Source organism: Artemia sp. Qi Xiang Cuo, chromosome 1 (assembly GCF_049724085.1).
Source record: "Artemia sp. Qi Xiang Cuo chromosome 1, ASM4972408v1, whole genome shotgun sequence".
NCBI classification, from domain to species: domain Eukaryota; kingdom Metazoa; phylum Arthropoda; class Branchiopoda; order Anostraca; family Artemiidae; genus Artemia; species Artemia sp. Qi Xiang Cuo.
This window is the reverse complement of record NC_142794.1, coordinates 5,583,337-5,598,657: the sequence shown is the minus strand read 5'-3', so window position 1 is coordinate 5,598,657 and position 15,321 is coordinate 5,583,337. Positions and strand designations below refer to the sequence as shown.

General features: G+C 36.2%; 2 protein-coding genes across 7 annotated transcripts in view; both read right to left on the bottom strand.

Annotated features, from left to right (window-relative positions):
* Window positions 1-15,321, bottom strand: part of LOC148955943 (E3 ubiquitin-protein ligase ubr3-like) — a 230,048-nt gene that overhangs the window by 175,547 nt on the left and 39,180 nt on the right. The gene's annotated exons all lie outside the window — the stretch shown is intronic.
* On the bottom strand, window positions 399-15,139 carry Mzt1 (Mitotic spindle organizing protein 1). Of its 6 annotated transcripts, none has more exons than XM_089087548.1 (2): window positions 15,074-15,092; window positions 399-838 (listed from the first exon to the last, which is right to left on the bottom strand). In XM_089087548.1, the coding sequence occupies exon 2, from the start codon at window positions 832-834 to the stop codon at window positions 637-639; it is 198 nt and encodes a 65-aa protein (XP_088943674.1). In that variant the 5' UTR covers window positions 835-838; window positions 15,074-15,092; the 3' UTR covers window positions 399-636. The 6 variants fall into 6 exon arrangements, with proteins under 6 accessions (XP_088943674.1, XP_088943742.1, XP_088943604.1 ...); XM_089087616.1 differs by lacking the exon at window positions 15,074-15,092 and adding an exon at window positions 9,693-9,711; XM_089087478.1 differs by lacking the exon at window positions 15,074-15,092 and adding an exon at window positions 15,108-15,139 and having other exon boundaries at window positions 400-838.

The window sequence follows — 15,321 nt, the reverse complement described above, 5'->3', positions numbered from 1 at the left end:
AATTGTGAAATTGAAAAAATATTTTTAGTAGACAAAAAAAGATAGCCAAACAACATATTTATCTGCATCTTTACCTTATTTTTTCCCTTCTCCCATCTATTTTACCTAGTTTACCACTATACTAACTTATTATTGAAACGCAAAACTAGATGGCATTTGATATGTATCTAGTGTCTCAATATCTTATAACATATGGCCTTTGAGTTGCAATTTGAGCTTACAAGGTTGAATGGAAAGTCATTGCAAATAGTATGTTCTCAACTAGAACATTCCAAAAAGGCAATTTACAATGTTACACCAGGAACAGGGAAGGAGGGGCAAAAATAATGTAAGGGAAGCCCAAGTTTTGTTTCTGCCCCTCTTCCAAACATAAATTCTGTCACTGACCCTGGTTGATCCTGACATACATCGCGTTTCTACCCTTCCGTAGATACTAATACCTACTCTTTTGCAAAAATTATGTTTATTTTTTAGAAGTATTCAAAAAAATTAATATATACAGAAAAAAAAAATATTGTCATCACATTCAACTATGAAAATAGCATCCAATCCCAAAAGATCTTCACTGACAGATTTTAACACAAAGGTCTGAAAAGAATAGGAAAAAAAATTCACACATTATAAACAACGAGAGAATCACTTCTTATTGTCATTAGATGCTTTCCTAATATCTTTAATAATATTTGCCACTAATTCAGGATTGACTCCATTTTCACACAACTTAATGGCTATAGCTAAAGTATCAGGAGTTAGACCAGTGTTGAGCAATTTTGACATTGTTAGCAGAGTGTGGAATGTCTCTCGAACATCATCTTTTTGACTAGGAGGTGTCATTCTTCTAAAAGGAAAAAAAAATATCTGTGAAAGTAGCAAAATACCCAAATACATTTCTACAGTGGAAAAGGGGAGCAAAAAATTAAAACATGACATTCATATTGGAAAACGTGTATTTTATGGAAACAAGATTATATTGTAGACTACATATCAAACATATGTTGTACATATTGAATAATACAAGTACATATCTAACATATCTGTGCATATCTAACTCTGATAACCTTCACTGTGTCCCTTGCTAAATACTGTACTTATTTGTCATCATCTGAAGCTTGAAAACATTGCTGAATTTCCAAATTTTGCAGGATATCAAAAGGTAATTGAAAATAGTCAGCAGAGCTATCCAACAAGCAGCAGCCCCCCCCCCCCTCAAACAAAAACATATTGTAGGACATAATCACTTCCCTGAGAATCTCTATAATAGAACTAACAAACTACCAATCTTCCTCTCATTAAAAAAAGAATATAAATGCTGAAAGTCCCCGCATTTCACTGCTAAAGAAACATGTTAATATAATCTAGGACTGGATGGTCTCAAATTTGAGTTTCCCTCTTTTCTCATACTCCAGCATAGAGCAATCCCCCTTCCCTAAAAAAAACAAAAAAAACATACAGGGCATAATTAGTTACTTGGTAATTGAATCTGGATATGGAAGGTCTTAAATTTGAATATTCCATCTTTATTACCCCCCCCCAGGTCTGGAAATTAATGAGACACATTAAGTAGATAAATTTTTAGACCATGATATGGTCTATTTCATATTTTTAGTATCTTGTAAAAAAAAAAAACTTCATAGGTTTTTAATATATTTTCATTTCAGTCATAAGATTACATAGCAAGTTCAAGCTGAGGTTAATGCATACCCTTTACCATGCAATTAATACCATTGACTAGCAACTCAGGTGATGTGACAATATCCATTCAGAAAACTACCAAATTAAAGATCAGGTTTGACAGAGAATGGATTGAAAAGTTTGTAAAAGCATTACGATGGAGTATTCTGTGAGATATTCTTCAGCTTAGAAATTTTATCTTAAAGAGAAAAAATTGTAGTAGAAAGATCTAGCTAACTAATGAGTCTGCTTAAGCAATTAAAGGTGTGTAGTATAAATTTATTCCATTTGCACTAAGATATCTGTTGAAAAAAATCAGCAAGGTTAAGGTGCTATCAATTACTGGCTAAACTCCTAAATTCTTGGATAAAGGGAGAGGGGGTAGTCAAACCTGAAGTTTGGTCTGAGAGACTTTTTTATTTGAACTAAATGTACTTTAACAGTATTTTTATTTCTCTTGTAGATAAAATCTTATGACACCTGGCCCCTTGATGGTTGAGCCTTAACAAAAATCACTTTCTCTACAAAAAAAAATAAAAATAAATAAAAAAGGGAAAATTAGGAAAGAGGGGCTTTTAGCTTACTTGACAAGCCACTGAGTTAGGTGGATAAACTAATATGAATCCAAATCATGCTTCTTTTTTTAAGTTAGGAGCTTTGAAACATTTTCTGGATTCTAATTTGGGCTATTGTTCTCAGACCACTGATCAGAGCAGAATGACAAAAGACGTTTGCACAAAAACGGCCAAAGATGTAAGATCTTTGTTCAAAGATTTCACTTTTAAGCGTTTTCTGACAAAAGATGTAAGATCTTAGCACATTGATGAGTGAAAAAACAGGCCTATTGTTCTATATGGTAAAACAGTGGCGGTCTTCACACTTTTTGCTAACATCAGTGAGCTCTAAGATCTTAGAACAAAGATGAGTTAAAAAACCATAATCTTTGCAGAAAGATGTAAGATCTTAGAGCTAAAAAACGGGTCACTTTGGTCAAGAAATAAAGGCTTTTATTGGAGGATCAAGAGTAAAAAACAAAACATTTTTTTGGCAACTCTTAAGCTTCATTCTACTTCTAAAAATGTGGCAAAACAACCTAATTCACTTGTTTCCCTTAACTCACCAATGTCTTTTTGTTGTCACATAAATTTGTGAGTCATTTTTGACCACTTCCAAGTATTCAATTATTTTCAAATTCTATCAGTATAAGCATTTCAAATGACAGTGTAATAATACAACATCAAAATTATGTCTTGTATGCTCTGCCTCCCAACCCCTTAATGTTTTTCATAAACTGTCTACTGACTAATAGAGCTAGGCAAGTTCTAGACTAGGCTAGCAGTGTCAATTGACAAAAATGAAGAGGAGACAGCAAAATGTATTCTTTAATTTGTTCCCTCGACTCACTGACTTTTATCTGTCATATGCTATCTATTAAATTTGTGAGCCCTAATCTTACCACTTCTAAATGTTCAATTACTTCCAATTTGTATCAGTATATACAATTCTGTTTAGCTAAAGGTAGCTTTTGCTGAAGTATAAAATTACAGAAAAATCTTGGATAGTATGCAGAGCAGAACAGATCCAGCATGGACCTTGTTTTGCTCCAAAGTGCAAATTAAGATAATTAAGGTAGTAGTCAGCCAATCCTAACCAGCCCAGTCTAAACAATCAGCCAAACCCAACAATGTATATCATACTCAAGATTAGGGACTTACTGTCTATTTTTATGAAAGATGTATTTTAATCAAAACATTTGTCTAAGATTAGGCTGAGTTCTAGATATATTACCCTATAACAGGAGCAGATCCAAGGGGTGGCTTTAGGTGCACATATCCAATCATTAGGTTCACAATTGTGCTAATTACCGGGTTGGAGAGGCAAAACATACTGACGGGGGAGCCTATTTTTTATCAGTGCCCCTAAGCATTAATTCTGTATCTACCCCTGACCTATAAAGTGAAAATTTGGGTGTTTTATCATTCTATTCATGGTGGAATGAAAGTTTAGATAGCTATATTTAAGCTACAGTTTGGTATCATTGCTGTATACTCTCCATGAGGAAACAGCATATAATACTGAAACCCAGTTTAAAACACTCTAAAATACTTATTAATATCATTCCTTAAGGCATGCCAATAAACTCCTCCCAACTCCTAATGGTCAAACATATACCCTGAATTGTATATATGCAATGCATTTCTTATATGTCTTTAATAACAAATTCAATATTTAGAAATTTCATTTTATATATACAATTCAGGGTGTATATTTGACCATTAGTGGGGGATATTTGACACAAAGTTTATTGGCACACCTTAACTAATGATATTGGTAAGAAGGGCAAGATACCAAGTAGTTGGACAGACAATCACCCTCTCAATAGTTAAATCATTGTAGATCTCTATTATGCCATCTAGAACTGGATTGCCTTACTATTGAATTTACAAAATTTTCTGAATAAGAATGTGATTAGCTTTAAAATTTGACAAGCATACAATGCTGAAAAATAGTGGAGCCCAATCTTTTGAACTGTAGTAATCTTGGACATAGTCTTAAAGTCAAAGGATTTAATCTGAGACTAGCAAACATGCAGCAGAATAATTCTTTTGAAATAGGCTAGACTAACCCTGTTTACCACCCCTGCTTGTTCATCATTTATATAAGTTTATTTGGTAAATGTTTTAATTATATCACTAATGAGATAGCTAAGATGCAATGAATATTTTAACAAACTGTCAAATCAATTTGAAGAAAAGTGACTTGCAGAGAATTTAATGCATATTTACAACTCAAGAGTTTTCTCTTTCTCACAGAATGAATGTTATATTTGGATTCAGGATGAAATTTAAATTCTAAAGGTAGGCTATATCTAGGGTAAAAGACCTCTTTTTGGGAAAGACCCTTCTTCTTTGGCATTCCAGAAAAATAGAGGTGGGTTTTCAGCCTCCCCCTATTTTACTATGGCAGATATAATGTGATTGTAGTAACAAGATCCCCAGCTTTTATCTGCCTTCTTGGTGAAATTTTCACAAATAATTTATCAGCATAAATTCAAAATGTTGTTTCTGTTTTGATAAGCAATTAAAAAGAAAAAATTATTTTTAATATTTGTGATTTATAGAATAAACATCAAGCAATAAAAGTTACATTTTTAGAATTAGATGACAATCAGCTTTCTGTCAATATGTGAATAAAACTGAAACACTGAAAGGATATATACATCAAAATAGGACAACTAGCATTTCCAAAAAGAGGTCTTTGTATGTAAGTCAATAAACTGATAATTTCAAGTGTTTGATCTCAAATCATGGCGATTCATTGCAGAATCGCCATCTATAGTATATTCAAGGCTGTTGTGTCTGAGTTTGCATCTTGGCTGGTAACTTGGATAAAGTTTCTGAATTATTTTGAGGTCTTTTCTTGTTGTTGTTTACACTCTAAAATTAGTTTTTTTGTCAATTAGTATTTGTATGACCTTCTCCAATTGATTTTAATAAGCCCTCTTCACTGGGTATTCTCACCAGCGCCATCTTTTTTCTCGGGTTGATTGGCACGCCATCTACAGTTTCAATTTTATATTGTGCTATTTTTGATTCTTTATCGGTAAGAAGTGTACTGGGAACTAGCAGACGAGGGGAAGGAACCTCCCGCAAGCGACGTATTGTACCCGCCGGTATTAAGTTACCCGTAAATTGCGGGGAACAGTTGAGGGGGTCCTTACACTTCCCTTGTTCCTAGGTTCCTTTGTTGCCGAGCTGTATTTCATTTCGTACGAAGATGCCGCCCGATCGACTAGTCCTGAATGCGGTTTTAAATTTTGCTGTACGGGCAAGGAGTACAGGAAATACGTCTGCTGACATTATCCAAACTGGTTGCGGATTTTTTCCTGAAGAGAAAATTAATGAGGCAAAGAAGTTTATTTGGTCCGAGGGACAGATGTCTACCCGCCAAACGGATAGGCAGAAGAAAGCGGATACGTTTGCGGACATTCTGAAAGTGTTGGATTACTGTGATAAGAATAATGTCCAGCTACCGAAGTTCGTCATATATGAGCCGGATGAAGTACCCTCTATTCCTGGCGAAGTTACAGCGACTCTTTCGCGCAAAGTAAATGACTTGTGCCTAGAGTTCCGGAATTTCGTCTCAGCCCAAAGCTACGCTGTTCCGAGTATGTCTGCAACTACTGAAGTTTCTATCAACAGTGTCTCTATCAATAATGGTCATGCTCATGTCAGTACTAAGCCATCCTATGCCGTTGTACTGAAAGACCTACCAGAGACTCTAGACAACCCAATTGCTCGTAAGGGTTTCGTGGATAGTTTATGTCCAAATTCTGACGACATTAGCGAACTTCGCAAGACTAAACAGGACTGGAAGCTCTACGTCAAGTCGAAGGCGACTGCAGAGAAGATTATGGAAAATATGAGGTCTAGGACACCCACGGTTACAGCGTCACTGAAGGAGCGCTTGTTCATCGGAGTTCTAAAACGAGTCCCAAATAGTATGTCCCACACGGATGTTGAAACTATTGTCCCAAATGCCGTAAAAGCAGTGGAAATAGGAAAATACGAACATTCGAAAGTATTCAAGGTGTACTTTGAATCCAGAAAGAATCTAGACCGTTTTCTCGCGGACTCCGTCCGCGTTGGCTACGAGAAGCTGCCTGCCGAGGAATTTAATTTCCTACCGAAACGTTGCTACTCCTGTCATGGACTCGGTCATGTGGCGGCAGATTGCGCCGCATCTCCCATCTGTGGCCGCTGCGGTGGCACTGACCACGTATCTAGTAAGGACAATAAGTGCAACAACGATATGTTCTGTATCACATGCAAAAAAAGAGGTCATACATGTTACAGTGTTCGGTGCCCTTCAAATAGACCTACCCCAGCGAAGAAATGAATCGAGGACCCTTAGCCTCTTATGCGATTGCCTCGTGGAATATAAATGGAAATCTGTTAAGTCGGTCTGTGTTTTTGAAGGACTTTTTATCGAAGTGTGACATAGTGTGTATTCAAGAACATTTTGCAAACACTTTGAGCCTGAGCCTTTTGGAACTATCAACTAATCACAAAGTGTTCTCGGTTGCTGCGCGCCGCTCTCAGTCTCATGGCCGGCCTTGTGGTGGTCTAGCGACGTACGTGAAGTCATGTTTTACTTCTTCTGTCTTTGATTCAGCAAGTGACTTTTTAGCGGTTAGAATCCAGAATGTGGTTGTGCTGAATGTATACTTACCCACGAACTATCGCGATGACCGTTCTGAGAGACTTTTTGCCATTAGTGTCGCTCGTTTATCTAAGTGCTTGGGAAAAATAAATGAGCAGGGCTTATGCTGCATCGTGACTGGTGACTTTAATTGTGACCTAACTGACTCACTTAATTCTTCTGGTGATTCTGTTCGGCCAAGTATTATCTTCGGTCTGTTTGATGATGATTACTTGGTTGCGCCGAAGAATAAGAGTTTTACTTACGTCCATAATTCGGGTAGCACATCAAATTTAGACCGAGTTTGTCACACGCGATCTGTAACTATTGTGGAAGTTGGTGTTAGTGATTCTAGTTTTACGTCAGATCATTTTCCTCTGTTTTTTAGTGCTCGGTTTGATGATGTCGGTCCTTCTTTTATCCCGTTTGCTAAAAAGCGATCTGTGTTTTATATTAGTGATTGGGATAGGGCGTCATCTGATCTCTTCCAGAATGCGTGTAATGATATTCTGGCGAAAATTCGCGTACCGTTTGATTTATTAATGCGGAGTTCAAAACAGAATATGCGGGATTCTCGAATTCGGCTGAATCTATATTGTAGTGAACTTACTCATGCCTTATCCCTTGCATAAAAATCGGCGGTACCCATTAGGCGAGTAAAATCTGGAACCGAAGAGCCTGGTTGGTCAACTAATAGTAACTTGCGCAATGCTTGCTTTTCTGCTAAATTTTGGCTCTCGGTCTGGATTGAAGCAGATAAGCCGCGGGATGGGTGGCTGAGAAAACTGTACATCCATACGAAACGTCAGTTTGCAAAGCAGCTCTCTTTGCATCGGAATTTGATTATTTCGTCTTGTTCGGAAGAAGTTCGGTCGCGGCCTAATAAGCTGTGGTCTAGTCTTGTGAAAGAAGCGCCAAGTCAAACCCCGTCTCTTATACCACTTTCTTCATGGATTGAGCATTATAAAAAAGAATTTTCTGCTCCGGATCCCCATCTTCAAAATAGTTATAAAGCGAGACTCCAAGATTTCTTTGAGCATGCATCTAGTCCGGGACCGATTATTACAAAGAGTCTGATTATTTCTGCAATTGGGAAACTGAAGAAAAAAAGTCTAGAGGATATGATGGGATTTCTGCACAACATTTGTCGTTGTGTGGGGGTATGTTTATTGAGCATTTGGTCCTCCTTTACCAAATGATATTTAATTTGGGAATTGTGCCCGAGTCTTTTTCAATTGGATGTCTGACTCCTATCCCAAAGAAAAATAAACCTCCTTCCGATTGTTCGTCTTTTCGCCCAATAACGGTTTCAACTGTTTTTTGTAAAATATTTGAAAATTTGATTATTGAGGAGCTTCGTACTAAATGTACAGTTCAGGCCCATCAGTTCGGTTTTCAGTCTCGCCTCGGATGCGGCCATGCTCTTTCTGCTTTAGTATCCGCTTTAGTTGACGCAGAAGACCGCGGTGAAAGCATCGCTTTAGCCACTCATGATGTAAGGCGCGCGTTTGATTCGCTTCTCCACGAGGAGATTATACTGGATATGGGTTTGGCCGGTGTTGATCCCTGCTCTCTAGCCCCACTGGCTGACATGTATGAAAATCTAAAAGCGGAACTTAAACTTCCTTTACCAGCGAGTGAGTGCACTAGCCTGTTGAATGATGTTGCTGTTTCTCCGCATGGTAATCCCCTTCTCCCGGTAAAGAAGGGGGTAAGACAAGGTGCCATTTCGTCACCGACAGCATTTAATAACAGTATCGTAAAGCCGCAATCGAAGTCACTTATGACTTACATTCTGCGCGGTGTTGATTTATCTGTGATCGGTTATGCGGACGATGTACTGAACCTGAGCCGCTTTCTGCAAGGACTAGAAGATAATTTTACTCTACTACAACAAGAGTATGCTCAGATTGGACTTCAGTTTAATGCCGACAAGTCTGAAGTACTGCTGTTTAATTCGAAATCTGATGCTGGTCGAAGCATCACACTTGGTGTTTCTACTGTTGGGCTCTGCCGGTGGCATTGTATATCTGGGCCTTCCTATTGGACGGTCAATACTAGAGACGCGGCGGTTACTGCTTTCTCATTTTCAGAAGCGGGTTTCATTTACGTATAGCCGTATTGTGGCAAATAAGCGGAAGTTTGACCGTCGTCTGCTGGCCCGGGTGTACAGTGCTATGGTTGTGCCCCATTATTTGTACCTCAGCCCATTCTGGCGTATATTTACGGCTAAAGATAGACTGAAATTGCGTTCAGTGTACTACAAGTATGCAAAGTTTTTGTTGCGTTTACCACCATGGACAAGCAATCGATATGTTTCGCATCGGTACGGCATCATGAATCCTGAAGAAGCTATCCTAGCGCAGATTACTCGATATAATTTGACACTTAAGTCCCATCCCTGGGCTATGATTCTCCAGCAGTAGTTGGCATAAGCTGTTGGTTGTTGTGTTTGGTTATTTTTTTTTGTTTGTTTCAGAAGAATTAGTGTTTTTGCGTTTTTTCTTGTCTTTTGTTGTGCTCCATCTGTTTTATAATTGATGGGTAATAAATGCATTTATTTTTATTTTTTTAAATAATTTTAATAACAACCATTTTGATGCATAGGTCAGAATTTTAGCTATAAATTGATATATACAAATCTTCTCAATTCCTATTTGGTTATAAGATGTGAATGTTTGAGTTTTACATAATTTTGCTCAATTGCATAGGCTACTGGTTTTGTATCCTATTTATTGGCTATCTCACTAGTCGGTTAATTGGAAAATTTGCCGTCTATTCTTGGCCAAGTAGAACAGATAAATGGCAATAAAATTTACAAATGCTTCCTTTTAAGCTGAATATTTAGACTTATGCATCTTCTTGTTTGAATCAATATCCTTTTGAACAGAACACTTAGGCTATCTTACTGTACATAATTTTTACTAAAGTAGGGTATGGAAATAAACATTTCAGTTTCAGTGACAATTTAAATGCACTCAATTATAGAACAAGACCCTAAATTGAGAGCTTACTGGCAATTCATCCTATATAAGTTCTACTAAAAAAAATAATTTAGACAATAAAGTTTTTTGTAGGATAATGGAAAAGGTAATTGTTGGTCAGGTCCAGAATTATTTTGATAAAAATGACCTTTGGCATATAGCACAATATGGTTTTAGGAAAAATAGGTTTGGTAATACTCAGTTAATGGAAGTAATCAATGATTTTCAAATGATGGCTGACTTAGCTCATAAGTTTGATTGTGTTCATATTGATTTTTGTAAGGCATCTGACCAGATTTCAATACCTCTACTGCTGAAAAAATGCCAAAATTATGGGACTAGATTGAGAACTATGGCTTGGATTACAGATTTCCTCACAGATAGGCCACAGAATGTTAGAATTGGCAAGGCAATATCTAACCAGTGTAGCATTTTGAGTAGAGTCCCTCAGGGAAGTTGCATGGGATCAGTTTTGTTTTGCATAATATACAACATACACATAGTTCACAATGTTATTTTGAAAGGTTTGGACTTATCACAGATCCAAAGTTTCCAATTTTGCAATTCAAATTTTGTACTTCTTTAGTGGTTGTCCTGCCCATTTAGAAGACTTTTGTATCATCCAGGAGAATCTCTAGTTTCCTCCACATCATTTTCTGAAACATATGCCAAGTAAATGGCTAGCCCTCATTGTTTCAGCTGAGAGACTTGATTAGCAATGGGGTCCTCTTGATGAGTAGTTCCTGAGACTTATTCCTAAGAAAAGACCAGAATTCATGAAGTCTAGTGGATACAAAGAGATATCTAGCAGTTTCAAGTGTACCAGAACCAAAGCATTAGTCCTCTTTGTCATGGCTTTTGGAAAGCTATTTGCTCATTTCACAGAGTTGTTTCAACATGAAGAACCACTTATCTACATTCTGTATGATGAAGTGTGTTGACTAGTAATGATGACTGCCAGCCATTTTGTCAAGCAAAGTGCTTTGACTGATATTCAGAAGGAAAAAAAAAATTCTGTGCTCTCCCATTCAAGTAGGGATTTTCTTCCATCTGATAAAGTAGTGTGTGGTGACAGCATGGAAGAATACTAATTGAAAGTACAAAAAATCAATGCTCTGAACTTCAGGAGTATTGCCAGAGCTGCTTACCTGGCCACTTGCCACCATAATGAAGAGAAATCACTGCCCTTCAGCATTTCCAGTGCCTGCAGCTGGGTGATTCAAATCCTGAGACAAGAACAAGTGACTTTGTGAAAATCAATGAAATTTATGCCTTTCCATGTGAATACTGAGCCTGTCAGTGATAAATGGAACTTGCTCCAGGTGGAACTGGGTTTGCCTAAGAACATGATTTCATTGAGGATTGATTTTCTATGGAACTTGGTTTTTAGCCTGAAAAACCATCAAGGACAGACAAAATATCCCCTTGTTTCAAAGATAGCAAAAGAAGCTCTCTGCATGTTACATGGGAATGCTGACAATGAATATGATTTTTCCCAGTCAGGATGGATCATGTTCAAGGAAAAATCATTGATGAAAGTGAAAATGCTCAATACTAGACTGCTAGTCTCTGATGCTGTACAGAAGTTTGAGAACAGGCCCAAGGAAAGAAGAAGAGAATAAGGCAAGAGAGGAAGAGAAAAAAAGACAATGTTATCTGAGAAGAAGACCGTTGAACACCTGGAAAAAGATTTAATTGAGAAGAAGCCAGTTGTAAAGGAGAAGAGACAAGAAGCAGAAAGGCTTCTTAAAGAAGCGGAAAAAGCCATGGATACCAAAGACTTTGCAGAAATAAGCCTTGCACAAAGTGTGATTGATGCTTTGAGTTGGAATATGGGTGAAGAAGATAAGGCAGACAGAAAGGCTGAGCTCATACAGATCAGGGTAAACAAACAAAAGTCAGCCTTAATTTCATCATATTTTGCCAAAAGAAACAAGTAGAGTGAAGTATTTTGTACTCTTATACAATTTAAAAGCATTTAACTGAACTCACAAAAAAGAAAAGAAAAAGTAGAATATGTGCACCAGTAATGAAAACACCAACTGCCACTTTTTGTGTCCACAGACAGTTTATGAAGTGCACATATAATAAATTTAGGTGCATAATTGGTTGATAAAAATGCAGTCAAAAGTTAATATTTTCACAAAAAATCTAGCAGGAGGCCTGGCATAGTTATAAATGGTTTGCCACAGGTAATTCAACATAGCAAAATCAAAATGTTTGCAGATGATGTAAAGCTTTACAGGGGCATATCTTCCAAAGTTAATGTGACTATTCAACAAGAAGATTTAAATATATTGGTTAATTGGTGTAATTTAATTTCAATGATTATTAACCAGGGAATATGCTATGTAGTGAATGCAGTAGCATACTGCTATTCAGTTGGTGATATAGTGATAAGCTCTGTTGATTCTATTAGGGACCTTGGCAAGGCTGTACCCATGATTTTTTTTGGAGGGGGTTTTACCCCAAAAATTTTTTTTGGGAGGGTTTACACAAAAAAACCTAAAAAATGCATGCAAAATTTGTTTATATCCATTTTTGTTATGTTCTTATGAGTCAAACATATTTTTTTTTTGGGGGGGGGGGTCAAACCCCCCTCTGGGTACAGCCTTGGACCTTGGTATTGTTTTAAATAGCCAATTGAGATTTGATAAACATGCATTAGTTGTATTGCATAAAGCAAACAACAGTTTGCTTTGTATCAAAAGAATATTTAGAAGGTTTAACCTGCAAAGCTTTACCACACTGTATAAGACAATGACATGACCAATAGTTGAATATTTACATCTGTGTGGTATCCAATAAGAAAATCTGATTCACATGCTTATTGAAGAAGTAGCTACAAAAATGGGTAAATATCTAGGTGGCAAAAAAATTTAGCTAGGATGAAAGTAAAAAGATCATATGATGCCTTTTTTTATGCTCTTTCATAATTAAATAATCACTTCTGGTGCTAATTGCCCCTTGAGCTGTTAAAGGGGCCCTGAGGGTATTTTATATGAATTATGAAAGAGCATAAAAAAGCATCAAATGATGTTTTAACTTTCATCCTAGCTAAATTATATGGCCCACTGCAAGTTTACCATGAAATTTAACCCCCCCTCCCTAATGTGTAAATATATACCCTAAATTGGAATATACCCTGAACTGTTGATGGCAAAGTTTCAAATCACAAAATTCAATGCTATTTTTGTTGATGGCATTTGACAAGCTTGAAACAGTAGCAAGATTTTTTATATTGGAGTTGCCTAATAAATGAGGTTAGAATTATTACAAATACATATTTTTGGAATATATTACTCTTGAAAAACTTATTTATAAACTAGTGATGTTTTTAACCACTTTTTGATGACTTAACTAGTGTTAATAACTTCTTTGAATGGTTACAAAATGAAAAACCTTTGGGGCCCCTTTAAGGGCTCAAGACACAATTAGCCCCAGAAGCAATTATTGAATTATTAAAGAGCATACAAAAGGCATCAAATGATGTTTTTACTTTCATCCTAGCTAAATTATCCTGCCACCTAGATATTTACCCAAAAATGGGCATCAAAATTTGTTCCTTATTTGAAGTATTTGCCTTATGAGCAATGGCTATGGTGTTTGGGCTTACCATATCTGCAATTCAGGAGGGATAGATTAGATTTAGTTAATACATTTCAAATTGTTAAAGGTGTTGATAATTTATTGTCTAATGATTTCTTTCAGTTCAGCCATTATTTTTTAAGGCAGAACTCATTAAAATTGTACCAGAAAAGGGCTTTAAGAAAGTTTAGACAGTTTTAAAGTTTAGAAAGTTAAGAAAGTTTTTCTGTAAATTGGTCCATTAAATTCTGGAACTTGTTACTGGACCATGCTGTTTCAAGAATAAATGTTAAAGCTTTTAAAACAAACAGATTTGGTTGGAACCTCTTTTTATGAAAGGCGGTATATAGAACCATGGTAAAATTCTACTTTAGCTACTTTTGGCTATCTTGGAAAGGGGTTAGGTTAGGAAAATGAAACTTTCATGGACAGATCTATAGGCAAAAGTATGTCCCAGGAAGGTATTCTGAAGTACCTACCTCCACTCCTTCTCCCTTTAGAGGGTCCTGACATTTGCCTACATGACAGGTCTATAGGCCTACCTATTGAAATTTTGAGAGAAAAGCATTTTACCTTAATTTTCAGTTATCAGTTTCTTTTTCTCTGGCTTTAGTTCTGTAAATGCAATTCCTGATATTTGTGTAGAATTTTAAGCCATATCAATGTTTTTTGTTTTGTTTTTTAATTTAGAAAATGTATTTGCATATCTTTAAAACCTTATAAATTGATATTGAGCTAAGTTGTGAAGCTGAAAACAATTTTGTTGTACTTCATTTGAGCAGAAGATCTATTTTGAAAGGTTTCGCTTTTATAACACACAGATTTTTAAAGGTCATCAAAGGTCAGGGCCCTCTAGAGAGAGAAGGAGTGGAGGTAGGTAGGCCTACTTCAAAAGGTAAGTTTTTTACCAAATCATATTATTGAGTTACAACTAAGTGAATATACCACTTGATGCCTTTTTTTAAGCTCTTTATGAATATAATAATCATTTTTGTTGGAAATAAATTTTAGCCCCCACCCCTATAAATACCAATTCAGGGTATATATTTGCACATTCGGGGGGGGGGGGGGGGCAATTTAAACTAACCTCTCATTTACATCAGAAATAAAATTGGTAAAGTTCTACACAATCATATTATTGAGTTAGGACTAAAGTGAATATATCATTCAATGCCTTTTTTTTATGCTGATTATGAATATAATAAGCATTTCTATTGGAAATGAATTTCAGGCCCCCCCCTATATAGATTATACCTAACCTAACCCTGAATAGGCATATATAGGGGGGGGCTGAAATTCATTTCTGATAGAAATGCTTATGATATTCGTAATCAGCATAAAAAAGGCATTGAATGGTGTATTCACTTTAGTCCTAACTCAATAATATGATTTCGTAGAACTTTACCATGAATTTTACCCCCACCCCCCTAATGTGCTAGTAGAATTTTACCAAGAACCATAGTATTTAGGGCATTATTAAAAGCTGGTTTACTCAGTACCCTTAAGAAGACTTATGACTTTGTTCAGCCTGTTGTATTTATCTCCATAATGTGTTCAGCCTATGGAATTTATTTGTTATTGCGATACCATTAAATGCCCAGGGGAACAATTCTTGCTTTTTGGTTTACTGTCTATTTGTAAGGAGACAAGCCTATAGTTTACTCCGTGTATAAGAGCCGTGAAGTCCAAATTTCGAATATTACGCCAAAAATCAGGGCTACGTTTTATTTATCTGAGCTCTAGTGAAAAACTTAGCTATTTTAGTAAGTAATTTTTTTCTAATTTATTAAAAACATTAATAATTTGATTTATTGTGCTGTTTGTATATTATTAATTATATTTAAAAAAATATTTATTAGATCTAATTTTACTCATT

What these genes read in the sequence shown, in the direction of transcription:
- Mzt1 (XM_089087478.1), bottom strand. Translation starts at nt 834, where the DNA reads ATGACACCTCCTAGTCAAAAAGATGATGTTCGAGAGACATTCCACACT.